We start from the raw sequence: 13,280 nt of genomic DNA, 5'->3' as shown, positions 1-13,280 counted from the left end.
TCCTTTCATCTAATCCTTAAAGTAACGCTGTGACCCAGGAGCTAATATTACGCCTGTATTACAAATAAGAAAACTGAGCCAGGAAGAAGCCACGTCCCTTCCATGGTCACTTACTGGATGTGTGATGGAGCCGGGACTGAACCAGCACTTAGCCCAGAGCCTCATGTGCCGAGTTAAGAAATGGATACCAGAACTCACGTCATTAGTATCTCTGGTTGTCTCAGAATCGTTTATGCCCATGCAAGGCTCTTCCATGTCACTCGCTTCTTCATCTCTCCCTGTCTCTCACCTGGCCTGCTGCTGGGAAGTGATCGTGAAGGGTTCCTGAAAGACTGACCCATGGGGAACCTATTTCCTGAGGCCCAGGTTCGGCACCAGTGCTGGGCCAGGTTCTCCGACACCCTGCTCAGGACTGTGGAGCTGTGGCCGCAGCCAAAGCCCTGGGGCCTGGGCAGCTCGGACAGCACACAAAGCACGAGGCAGTAGGTGCTCCTCCCCACCACTGCCCGGAGGGGGCTGGTAACCTGTCAGGGATGAAAGGCCCTACATACTGCCCTGTCCCTCCCACAGGAAAGTCCATGGAAGGCTTGTTTCCTTGCCCCCTATTCTGTCTGCCCAGCCGTTTCCCGAGTCCTCCAAGGAAACGTGGCCGTATCAGCCATGGTCACCGACAAGACAGGTTTCGGAAGGACCAGGCAATGCAGACAGTTCCTCAGTTCCCACCCCGATCGTGCTAGGAATCCCCACTCATTCATTTGCCAGGATTTCAACTTGTCTCAATAAGACAGTGACTTAGCCTCCCTATGGAGTCTAGAACAGCTGGTCAGCTAAGGCCACCGGACACTGTAGACCACAGAACTCAGCAAACCCTCATATCCTTGAACCTGGAGGGACCCTGAGAAGCCCTAGTGGTCAAGCCCCTGTCCCTAGCCAGGGTAGATCCCACTGAAAGCTCTGGCTTCACTCCTTGATGCCTGCCACCTCTACGCTCCGTAACGAGCCCCGCCAAACCGAACTTTCTCCCGCTCAGCCTCTGCTTCAGGATGTTCTCTCTGCCTCAACTGGGTAACTCCTACCAAACCTTCGACACTCAGTCAAGGCATCCCCCTCCCACCCACAATCCAAAAGGCTTCCTGTATCGCCCAAGGCTGGATGAGCCACTCCTGTCGCATTGAGGCTAAGCCCAAGCCCAACTCTTATTTGGTCCTCGTTCACTCACCCGAATGTTTACATAGCTCTGTGCTCTGCCCCAGGCGATGAACACTGGATGTGCAGAAAACCAAGCTCAGCTGCACAGCTTTGCCACCAACGGGCTCTATAACTTTGGACATGTCACTCCCTGAATCTGTTTCCTCACCTGTACAGTGGGGAAGATGCTGCAGCCCAGACTCTTTCTAGGGCTTCTGTGAGCTCAGCAGGATGTGAAAGTGCTCTGTAAACTGCCACTCTGGTGGAGTCACTGTTGTCATGACCCAGCCCCCTGCAGTCCGAGCTCATTTTTGTACATCCCATCCTTAGAGCCCCCTCCCTCAGGGGGCTAGTAGCCTGTTGGGGATGGGTTTGGGAGCTCAGGGGTTGGCACCTGGATGAGACATTGGGCATGAACATAAAACACATTCACGAACTTTAAACAAAACCGACTTACAGGGCCCTGGCATTGCTGGGGCAGGGAAGACATGCCAGCCTGCTCTGAGGCAACAGAGTGAAGACTTTTATGCCAAAGGGCTTAGAAATTATTTCATTAAGAATTCACCAGAAGTATGGGGTAGGGGTGGAGACCAAGAACACTGGACCAGGGGGACTGGATGCCGGGGTTCTGCTCTAAGTTGCTCTGTGACATCAGTGAAAACCCTTCCGTTTTCCAGGCCCGAACCTTAATCTGTACACTGGGTGCTTCATCAGAGGTGGGACCCTAGGCCCCCGCCCACTCGGAGAGTCTGTGCAGACTTCACTTGTCTTTTGCAGTTTGGAACTGGGATCCAGTTCAGGGTGTGCCAGGGACAGACAGGGCAGCCTGGTAAGGCTCTCGGAAGGGCCAGGCGGCACCCACGCTCACAGAGGTCTCCTCTTCCAGCCTGCAGAAGGTCAGGCCTGGCACAGGCTCCTCCCACCACATCACTGCTGGCCCACTTTGTAGACTGAAAGGCTGACACAGGCGCAGAGAACACAAACTTCCCAGATTGTCAGACTCATCCCCTTCCCTCTACAGATGGAAGGAGAAACTGAGGCCCAGAGAGTGGGGAGCTCTTGCTTGGGGTCACATAGCATGTTTGCGAGAGAGCCAGGGCCTCAACCCAGGACTGACGTCCACCAGCTCTGTGAGTTTCAAGCCAGGTTCAGGTTTATCTGCCCATCACCCTTATCAGCCAGCCCTCTGCTTCTGCTGATAGAAGCCTCAGTTTCCTTGGAGCCAGAGAAGATATGAAGATTTCAGAGACAGTGCTTGGTGAGGTTCTTTGGTGAGGCATTGTACTTGGGACCAAAACTCCTTTTCCTGAAGTAGGCACAGGTCAGGGAATAAGATCATCTAGGTTGGGGACAGGACTGAATACACAACAGGCAGAAAGGCTTGTGCTTGGGCACAAGCCAAAAAAGGGGCAGAGGGAGACTCAAGTTCAATAAAAATTTACTAAATATTCTCACAGCCTGGGGCCTCTCAGGGTCTCCAGGGAACTGATCCTCAAGTTTATGGGACCGCCTATTCCCACCTGGCTGAATCTTAGGCAGGAGCAGCAGGAAAGGCCAAGACTTCCTGCTCTGCGCCTCAGAAGGTTGTCCTTCTGGCTCGAGGCTCTGAACCTTCGGGACTTGTCGACCCCAAGGGGCAGCTGGTCCCACTGCAAGAAATCCGAGCAGCGTCTCCTGGGCCCTAACCCAGCTCTGAGGCCCCTTGGGGGAGAGACAGGAAGGCAGGGGAGGGCAGCAGGCTGTAGATCTCTTCCCTCTTTGGCCCCTCCCAGCTCCCCCCAAGAACAGCCCACATGCACCCGCTCCCGGGCCTGAAGAGGCTCTAATACCAGCGATTCTTAAACTTTAAAGCTATTGTAATCACATGATTATCTTGTTAACTGTTAGGTTCTGTTTTAGCAGGTCTTGGGCAGAGCCTGAGATTCTGCATTTCTAACAGGTCCCACGTGATGCGGATGAGGTGAATCCGTGGACCACTCGCCAAGTAGCGGCCCCTTAGAGATGATCTGCCTCTGTATGGTGGGAAAGCCGAAGGGCCAGAGAGGTCAAGTCACTTGTCCATACCCACACAGCCCCAGACCGAACGGAAAAAGGCACCTGCCACAGGCAGTAGAGATTTCCCCACTCTGGCAGCCGGAATTAGCTGCCCTTCCCGGGCCCAGGAGCCGTGTTTGTAAACTGGGCTGCCCCGCGCGGCTCAGCCCGGGGCCGGCAAAAGAGCGCCGCCTGGCCGAGCCGTCCCCACATCCCTCCGTGCGGGCCTCGGGCAGGTCTCCGCCTGGCACCCCCGACCGACCGGAGGCAGCCCGCGACGCCGAGTGTCCTCCGCGCCGGAGCGGTTCCACACTTCCCCTCCCCTCGGAAGGCAAACTTCTCTGCCGGCGTCCTTTACCTTTTTGGGGGGTTTGCAGCAGCTAAGCTTGCTGTGTCCGCAGCCCATTATCCTCCGGGGGCTCCCGGACGCCGCCTCCCAACTCCGGGGCCCCCAGAGGACCTTGCCGTCCCGGCGCTGCTGCCCGCTCCGCGCGCGTCAGCCAGGGCTGCCGGCGAGACCCTGAAACTGAACCTGAAAGCGCAGACTTGAGCCAGAGCCGGGCGACCGCGCGCCGTAAATACCCGAAGAGCAGGGCCTCTGCGAAGCCGCTGGGGCTCGCGGCGCCACAGCTCCAGGAAGGTGACCAGAATCTTGTAAATGTTAGGAACCCTAGTCCCGGGCAGAAAAGATCCCTATGAGCAACGGATGCTTTTCCGGGCCAGGAAAAAAATTAAAATAGTTTTATTTTTATTTTTATTTTTTATTAAACACAACAGCTGCCATTTATTGAGGGCTTCTTCTGTCCCGGTTCCTTTACATATATCATTTCTATTTCTCGCTATCTCCTTGCAACAGAGGTGTTATTGCTTCCATTTTACAGGTGAGGAAAATGAGGCTCAGAGATGTGATTTGCCTAAGCTCACATAGCTAGCTAGTAGGTAGACACCAGATAGAATACAATATTAACTCCGCAACCTAAGCTTTAAACCATGTCCTTACAAATACATGACACTAAATTTAATTGCAGTGCCTCCTCACTTCTGGGTGGACAGCTCTTTCCAGCTCACAAGCATCTGTGATATCCTACTCTATCCATCTTGGATAGATGTTATCTATCAAGACAACCTCGTGTGGCAGGTGGAGTGGCAATAAGGAACACAAAATGTCAATGTCTGGGAAAAAGAACTTTTATCTACCCTCATTTCATTACTAAGATTTCTAGAAATGGCAGTGCAGAAAAAACACCTAACTTTGAAAATCGGTGTGCGTGTATGTCTGCGTGTGTATCAGGAAATTTAATAAGGCCCAGAGACACTTGGAAAGGTGTGTCGATGAAAGGGAATTATGGTCATGAATGGGGAAAGAATACGAATCCACAAAAGAACTTCCCCCTGCACAGAATATAAGACTAATTGCAATAAGTTCTAAGACGGGAGACTAAGGATGCAGGTGAAGGAAAAATAATATAGGATGATGTTCATAAAGTATGGGCCTAAGTCAGCAGCATCAGCGATACCAGAGAACTTTGTTAGAAATATAAATTCTCAGACCTACAGATCTTAAACTCTGGGGATGGAGCTCAGGAACTATAGTGTCACAAGCCCTCCTGGTGATCCCGATCCATGCTAAAGTTCGAGAACTACCTGCTGTAGGATCGGCTAAACAGGTAACGAGAAAAGAGTATCTACTTAAATTAACAATGTTTATTGAAACAGTGCTTGTGACTTAATCAAAACCAAAACCAAAAACAACAAAAAAACAATCTAAATAGCCAAGAAAGGAAGTTCGGTTAAATAAATGATGATCTATCCGTAAAAGTAGAATGTCATGTAACCAGTAACAATATTAATGAGGATGAATGTTTTAAATGTTATACAATGTAATAAATTCATTCTTATTTTAAAAAATATGTTAATAGTGATTACCTCTGGATGGATGGGATATTGGATTTTTAAAACCATTCTTTATTTTCTTACATTAAAAATGAGTATGCACTTATTACTAATGAAATAAGAAAATTACTACTGTAATAAGAAAAAGTTAAAAAAATTTTAAACCAATATTTGAGACTAAGACTAGTTTTTTCACCATCCAGTCATAGTCAATTATGTGAAATCCCAAAGAAATAGATAATGACTCTGAATTAACTAAGCAGGAAACCAACAAAAAGGACAAAAAGGACCAAAATGTGTGTGTGGAGATCATAGCCATGTAATGCCCTGTGTGATCCTGAGCCAACTGTTTCCCCTTTTAGAGACTTTCCTATCTAAATATTGAAGAGCTGAACTTTCTAAAATTGATCTTGATTTGTAAAGTCAATATTAGAAATCAATAAGCTGTGCTGGTGGGTGGGACTAAGGCTTGTACCTGCAGCCTCTGCCCTCAAGAAGTCCTACCTCCAGCTCCTTTGAGCATCATGGGAGACCAGGCTCAGATTTCCCACTTTCACACAACTTGGCTTTTTGGTTATGTGCTCTGAAGTTCCTGCCTGAGAAAAAAAATCTCTGAAGAGGTGTTTGTTTGTTTGTTTGTTTGTTTTTGTTTTGAATACGTTGCTAATGAATTTTTTTTTTTTTTTTTTTTTTTTTTTTTAGTGGTTGATGTACCTGCTGGGTTAGGTTAGGTTTTGCAGCAGCAATGAAAAACATAAAAATCTCAAGTGAAGCCAGGTTTTGCTCACACTTCATGTCCAGCATGGGGAGGCAGCGGACTCTGCTTCACAGAGACGTTCTACACTGTCCTGCAATGCAGCCATCCCAACACCATGGCTCCAGGGTTTGCCAGGGCAAGAGAAGAGAAGGTACAGAGAATGGTGCACAGAGTCTTAAACGCTTCCACTCAGCAGTGACACCAATTAAGTCAGCCACATTTTGTTGGCCAAAGCAAGTCACACTGTCATGCCCAACTTCCAGGGGATGGGGAGGTGCAACTCATGTCCAGAAGGAGAAGAGAAGCCGAAATATTAGTGAACATCACCAAAGTCTACTGATAGTTAGACATCAAAAGCAGGTTCTATAATATGCCCATTTCTTAGACAAGTTGGATGATGAACTCACCCTGGTCTGCTCGGGATTTTCCCACTTTTAGTACTGAAAATCCTATGTCCCAGGAAACTTCTAAGTCCTAGGCTAGGTTTCGTGTAAAGAGGTAAAAGTTGAGGACAGGTGGGCTCTCTTGAGAAAGATTGGAAAGAGCAATATACAGGCATTATCCTGAACCTCTTTCATTAGAAAAGTACAATATACCCACTGCTTAAAACTTTTGCAAAGAATTTCAGATAGTTCAAAGCCCCTGCGCAGCCCACATAATGGGGCTGTGTGTGGATCCCAGGTTAAGAACCTCTCAACTCAACGATTGCTAAACAGCTTTCTAGTCTCGAAAGCTTTTTCTGTTCAAATTGTTCTGATTGAGCCCAATCATTTCCCAAATACGTGTTGTCTGCCCAGAGTGACTTTCTTCACCATCCATCTCTATGGGTTATAATTCTACCTGTACATCAAACAACAGCTCCAATGTCCTTCTTCCGAAAGCCTTACAGCACCTGTTCTACAGTTTTCTTGGCACACTTGCGAATTTTCTTCTGAGTTACACTTGTTTGTGCGCTCTCTGTGTCCTCCTTAATGGACTAAAGGTTACACAGCTCTGTCTCCTCCCTCCTCACCCCAGCCTGTACTTATTAGATTGTGGCAGAGATTTCCAGCCACCTTACTCAACTTTCATTCTTCCCTCTTCCTTAGTTACAGAATCTTGATATTCTCTGGGACAGCAATGGGCTAACAGGCTACTTACCCAGCTTCCTTTGCATCAAGGGGTGGCCAGTGATATGTAAGGGGAAATTACTGGTTGGAGCTTCCAGGAAAACTTTTAATAGGAAAATGACTCATCTGGGAGAAGGGATCTTCCTTTACTTGCCCCCCCTTTTCCTGCCTGGAATACAGACATGATGGCTGAATTCCAGCAGCCATTTTGTTACTCTGAGCAAAAAGATGGTCTCTGATAAATTTATGGAGCCTCTACACCAGCCTCGATCAGCTGCTTCCTAACTTTTTCACACAGTGAAATAAACAACAAATTTGTTTAAGCCACTGCCACTGAGTTTCTGTCACAGCAGCAGAATGCAATTTCTAAACAATTCCTGGTCATTAATTAAGATTTGTTACGTTAAATTTAATTAGAATAATTATTCTTAGAGACACTGAATACATCCCAGCTTCAGTTCTGCTGAGAAAGTTACCTTAGATTTGCAAGACTCTTGATGGAAATGTTGCTTTTGACAGCTTCCTCTTGGAATATACATAAGAGAAGGAAATGAGAGGGAACCTAAAATTATCGAGTCCTTATACTTCTACTGGAGTGTTGATCAAGGAATGGGCAGACTCATTTTCTCCAGAATCATCTGGGCATTATTGGTTAAAATGCAGTTTCCCCGAAGCCCTCTCTCCTTTCCCACCCATTGAATCAGGTCCTGGAGGATGACTCATGAATTTTCACACTAAAGTTCAGCCCTTGTTGCTCCAAAGGTTGTGGTGGGTCATCTCACCAGGGAATCGAATTGCTACATTAATTATATTACATTGTGTTGAAATGAGTTAATGGGGAAGTCCTTGGAAAGGAGAATTGAGTCTGAGTAGTGCTAATTAGTGAGAAGCCATCCCTGCCTATTTCCCCAGGAGATCTGTGGTTTGGAATTTGAGGCTGCCTTGGTAGAGGTGACAAGATTCATGTTACCATTTTCTTTATCAGCAAATGGTGATCCATGTGAATAGTCATTGGTTAGGGAAAACTACACATCACTTCTTTAAGTGGGCTCTGGTCATGAGGCTACCAGTAATGAGCAAGGGTGGATATTTCTCTACAGTGGTGGTTCTCAGAATATGGTGCAAGGGTCAGCAGCACCAGCATTTCTTGGGATGTTGCTAACAATGCAAATTCTTGGGCCCCACCACCCTGCACATCAGAAGCCACTGGCCATGGGGCCCAGGAATCAGCGTTTTACAAGTTCTCCGGGGAAGTCCAACGGATGCTGCTGTTTGAGCTGCTTCAACCTTTCTGTCTGTCCTCCTAATGTGTGACAGCCATTTTAGTGGGCACGGAGATGAGAGTGGGGTCTAAGGCTTAGTAAATCTACAGGTGAGCCCCATTTTTCAGAACAGAGATGGATATTCCCCGCGCCCCTCGGGATATTGCCTGGTTTTACCTGGGCCAGCACGTGCTTGTCCCGTCCTACAGTCTGTCCCCTCACATCGCTTATCAGAGGACTGTGTTTGCACCTTCTGCATGTTCCCACCTGACATCGCGTTCTCAACTCCATTGGGCTCCAAACATATTTGCCGTGTGCCCTTCCCAGTGGGAATCCTAGTTTGCAGCAGCCCACCTCATTCTTTGATTTGGAAAATGAATATTTTTCCGCCTACGTCACCTGCGATTAAATCACAGTTTAAGCAACCTTTTCTACGAGATACCGCCCTCACCCCTCCCTTCGGGAAAATCCAGTGTTTCCCAGCCCCGATGTCACCTTCCTTGCTCCACTCCATTGGGAGCATCTCACCCACATGAAACTAACTAAAATGAGAGTCAGAGGAAGGTGAGGATAGGGACTGTGTTTTCCAAGACAAAAATTGAAAAACATAACTTGGCAAAGGAATTCGTGACATTTATATTTTTTGTTGAGTTGGCTTTATTTATTCATTTACTCTTTGCTAACATATTAGAATTCCTGGGCATCTAAATAGTTTATGGGGACAAGGAGGTAGAATATTTGTCAATAGGAGTGGCCCAGATCATATGAGGTATGATTGAGGTCCGAGGCTTAAAGCCTGAATGCCTACAGACCTGAGTAGGTCCATAAACGAGCAGAGGGCCAGCATAAGATGGGGTGAGGTGCAAACTGGGAACCAAGCACCCATCAAAAGGAGCACAGGTGGATGTGCTGCAGTGAACAGACGTTGGAAGGAAATGAAGGCTCCGGCTGGCCTGACTTTCCAGTTTTTCAAGAGAAACTAGAAATCTGTTTTTTTCCTTTATTTATTTATTCTTCATTAGTTTTATGCTGTAAAGCATATTTATTTTATTTTTATTTTTCAATTAGAATTGACATTCAATATTATTTTATATTTGTTTTAGGTATTTTGTAAATGTAAGATCTCTCTTTTTCTCTCTCTTACATACAAACACACACACACACACACACACACACACACACACACACGAACCATGATGAGAGCTAAACCAAATATTGAATGTTTTCTGGAGGTTACATTGCCTCTGGTCCAGGTAGCCAAATAATACAACAAGGAGCATGGAAAAATATCGCAAAAGCAAAAGGAGCACCTAAATCTATCTGGGAGATGAAAGGGGAGGGTGGGCTTCACGGAGGAGGTGATGTTTGAGCTGGGCTATGTAGATTAAGTAGGGGAAGTAGGGGAAGTATAAATATATGAGGTGATGGATGTGTTCACAAACCTGATTGTGATCATCATTTTGCAACATATACAAGTATAAAATTAAAATTAAAAAAATAATAATAAAAAAGAAAGTAGGGAAGAACATTGAAGCCCAGTGCTGGGTGGGTTTCCAGGCGGATGCGGTGGCTCAGTGTGACTGGAGCGCTGGGCAAATGAGGAGAGCGAGGGACACACAGCTAGACTAGGAGAGGCCTTGAAGGCCTGACCAAGATATTTTTACTTTATCCTGTGGGCAATGGGAGTGTGATTAAATGACTGAAGTTATACATGGTCACTCCCGGGCTCAGGCGGAGGGTGGACAGAAAGTGCCATCCTGGAGCTGTCAAAGGTCTACTGAAATGGTCCCTGAGGGGACTGGTGCGGGCCCAGAAGCACTGCAGCCCCCAGGTCCAGCTCCGGCCCGGCCCTTACTGGGCTGCAGCCTGGTATAATATAGTAACTACGGCGGGCGGGCGGGCGGGTGCCGCACGGCAGAGTGTGGGGTGCTGCGGGTGGGCGGAGAGCAGTTTCCTCTCCTCTCAGCTGGGAGGCGGCTGCCAGCAGCAAGCAGTGTTGTGGTTCCCGGGGCCTTGGGTTACAACACATGTTTGTTTTTTAAAAACGTTGCAATACCTTTTAAATCAGGGCCCTGGACAGGATCCAAGGACAGTAGCAGGACCAGCCCCTGTGGCTCTTCTTAAAGAAGCAGCTGCAGAGGGAGGGAGCCTCAGCAACCTGGACTGCAGGGAGGGCCTGAGCTCAGGCAGGCCTCCGAGGCTGGATCAAGATAGATCAAGTCTCCAGCTTATCTCTTTACCTCTCTTTTTTCTTCAAGGCGCTTTTGGGTCTAAAACACTTCAAGAAGATGAGCAGTCTTCCAAGCTGTCTTGGAAAACTAGAAGCAGTGGGTAGAAGTCCCCAAGAATGTAGGGTCCAACTCCTTAAGAGGAAAGACCTTCCGACCAGTCCAACATTTAGGGGTCCAGCTTGATAGGGAGTGAGAGCCCCTTTGTGAGAGGTAGGCAGAAGCTAATATTGGTAAGGCATGTTGGAAAAACCATGCTGGGGTAGGAGACCTGGAGGGAATGGTTGCTTAGATCCATTTTGCTTGCGACTAGAAGGGATCCTTGTCCCTTTTCAGAGACAAAAGTGATTCCTCCAAGGAGTCAAGATTGAGATTCAAGAGACTTTCATTCTGCTGTACTGTTGATGGGAATGTAAAATGGTGCAGGCACTATGGAAAACAGTATAGCGGTTTCTCAAAGAATTAAAAATATGGGAATATGATCCAGCAATTCCACATGGAAACGACCAAAGCGTCCACTGACAGATAAATGGATAAAGAAGATGTGGTGTATACGCAGACAAAGCAACATTATTCAGCCTTTACAGAGAAGGAAATTCCGCCACTGGCGACAATATGGATAAACCTGGAGGACATCATGTGACGTGAAATAAATCAGTCATAGAAGGAAAAATACTGCACAGTTCCATTTCTATGGAGTATCGAAAACAGGCTCATAGAAGCAGAGAATGGAAAAGTGGTTCTAAGGATCTATGGCATGACAGACAGGCTGTAGTTAACAATAATTTATTGCGCATTTAAAATTTGTTAAGAAGGTGAATCTCATGTTAAGTATTCTAACCACAAAAACAAAACAAGAACAAAAAACAAAAGGGCACGAGGAAATTTTGAAAGCGATGGATATGTCTATTACCTTGATGGCGGTAACAGTTTCAGGGGCGTATTATATGTCCAAATGCATTGAATCGTACACATTAAATATACACAGTTTTTTGGTACATCAATTATATCTCAAGAAAGTAGTTCTTAAAAAAGAGATTTTCATTCTGATCCTTTGCTTACTATTGGTTTGCATTCGACCCCAGAAAACTTACATACATTTGTTTATCTGGTCTCACATTCACATCCAACTTTTATCCAGTGCCTAGCATGGAGTAAGCTCTAGCAAAGATTTTCTGAATGAACGGATGAATGAATGAATGAATGAATGACTTGGATTAGATCTGAAATTGAATTAGAATCAGCAGCCTTCAGAGTTTACATAAACCTGAAATTACATTCATGATTGTATGCATATAAACAATTTTTTTCTGGGCAGAAGGTCTATAGCTTTAATCACCATCACCATCATTTATTGAGAACTTATTATGATATGCTAAAGTCTTTACATACTTTATCACATTTAATATTTAGGAGCCATGAGGGAGATTAGATGGGTTACAAATTCCACGGCACTAAAGTGGAAACTCAGGTTTGGAGAGTATAGGAACTTGCTTAGGGTTGTAATTGGTTTCGAACCCAGGTCTATTGGACTCCACAACCTGAGCTCTAAACCACCATGATAAATTACTATAGCTTCTCAAAGAGATCTGTGATCCCAGAAGGTGAGGAGAGAACATTCTAGGGCCCTAGAGTTCTAGTTCTCTGCGGAACCGTGGGGAATGTGGAGTAAGGGGTGGAGGTGGAGGCGAAAGCAAGCCAGCCAGAGCAGGACAGCGCCCACGCCAACAAGGGCTGCTATTTAGAGCCGCTCCAGAGCCCCCAGAAAGGATGATAAGGGGATGGGCAGGGAAGAGCCTGTAACAGGAGCCCGGAGAGTGGGAGGGGGCTATCTCCTCCTCCGCCCCTGCTGCCTCCAGCTCACCCTGTCGCCTGATGTCTAAATAAGGCTTAGAGGCACATTCTAGGCAGCTAAAAATAAACTCAGGCTCCCCCTCCTGCCCTTGGGCTCTGGCGACCTCCCCAGCCCTGTCAGGGCTCCCCTTGGCTGGACCAGCTCTCGGGGACACGCCCTCGGAGCTATAGAATGGGGTCTCTCTGGGGACCCCAGGGTTCTGGTGGGAGAGTGTTCTACTTCAGGAAGACCTGGAACAAAGTCAGGACGCCTGGATCCTACTGTTGGCTTTGCCTAACAATCCTGGACAAGTCCCTGTTTCCTCGGAACCTCAGTCTCCTCACGTAAAATGCGGACGCTGGAATGATGATGTAAAGCTCTGGCATTTTTTGAATGAAGTCGGAATCCCACGCTCTGGGATCAAACTTCAGAGTTTGCCCACCGGGGTTCCTTAGGGTACATCTATCCTGCAGACTTATTTTTAGCCCAAGCAGTTAATTAGCTGCCCATCCTTAACAATTTAAAGAATTAACATAAAAGTCTGAATTTCCAGCCTCTTTAAAAATCCGATCGGTCGGTACCAGGCCATTGTGCGTGGTAACTTGAGCTTGAATTGGGTAGCGACCGCCCCCTGCCGTCAAGATGAATGTACTACTATAGGAGGCAGCCGACATCCTCACTCATCTTTCAGCCCAGTCCTGCAGGCAGCAGTGCGCTACTGGTATGAATGAGAGACAGCTCTTAGAATGCTTTGGAAACCGTAAAAGGCCCCATGAATAGGTTTTTGATGATGGTGCTGCCTAGACGAAATCTGGTGCCAATGTATTGTTAGCCCCTGTCCTGGTATCTTGGTCCCAAGCCCTAAAAAGGCTCTCACCACCCCCATTGGGAGTCATGGACCAATTGCGGTTCTCTTAGGAATTGCCTGGGCCTGTGGAGAAGTCAATGAAAACATCCTTGGTTGGACAATTACTA

At 47.0% G+C, this 13,280-nt stretch overlaps 1 protein-coding gene across 2 annotated transcripts in view; it reads right to left on the bottom strand.

Moving 5' to 3' along the window:
• CCDC69 (coiled-coil domain containing 69) overlaps window positions 1–3,753 on the bottom strand; it is a 33,331-nt gene extending 29,578 nt beyond the window's left edge. Inside the window, exon 1 of one of the 2 annotated variants that reach the window (XM_016118740.2) lies at window positions 3,581–3,753. In XM_016118740.2, the coding sequence (XP_015974226.2) occupies window positions 3,581–3,628 (48 nt within the window). In that variant the 5' untranslated portion in view covers window positions 3,629–3,753. The remainder of the gene's footprint in view (window positions 1–3,580) is intronic. The other variant, XM_016118741.2, reaches the window with a different exon arrangement.
• Between the last annotated feature and the right edge of the window lie 9,527 nt (window positions 3,754–13,280).

The sequence above is a fragment of the Rousettus aegyptiacus genome, unplaced genomic scaffold (genome assembly GCF_014176215.1).
Source record: "Rousettus aegyptiacus isolate mRouAeg1 unplaced genomic scaffold, mRouAeg1.p scaffold_m13_p_7, whole genome shotgun sequence".
In the NCBI taxonomy this organism is placed as follows: Eukaryota; Metazoa; Chordata; class Mammalia; order Chiroptera; family Pteropodidae; genus Rousettus; species Rousettus aegyptiacus.
Note: the sequence above shows the minus strand (reverse complement) of the source record. Positions and strands in the feature narration are given on the sequence as shown.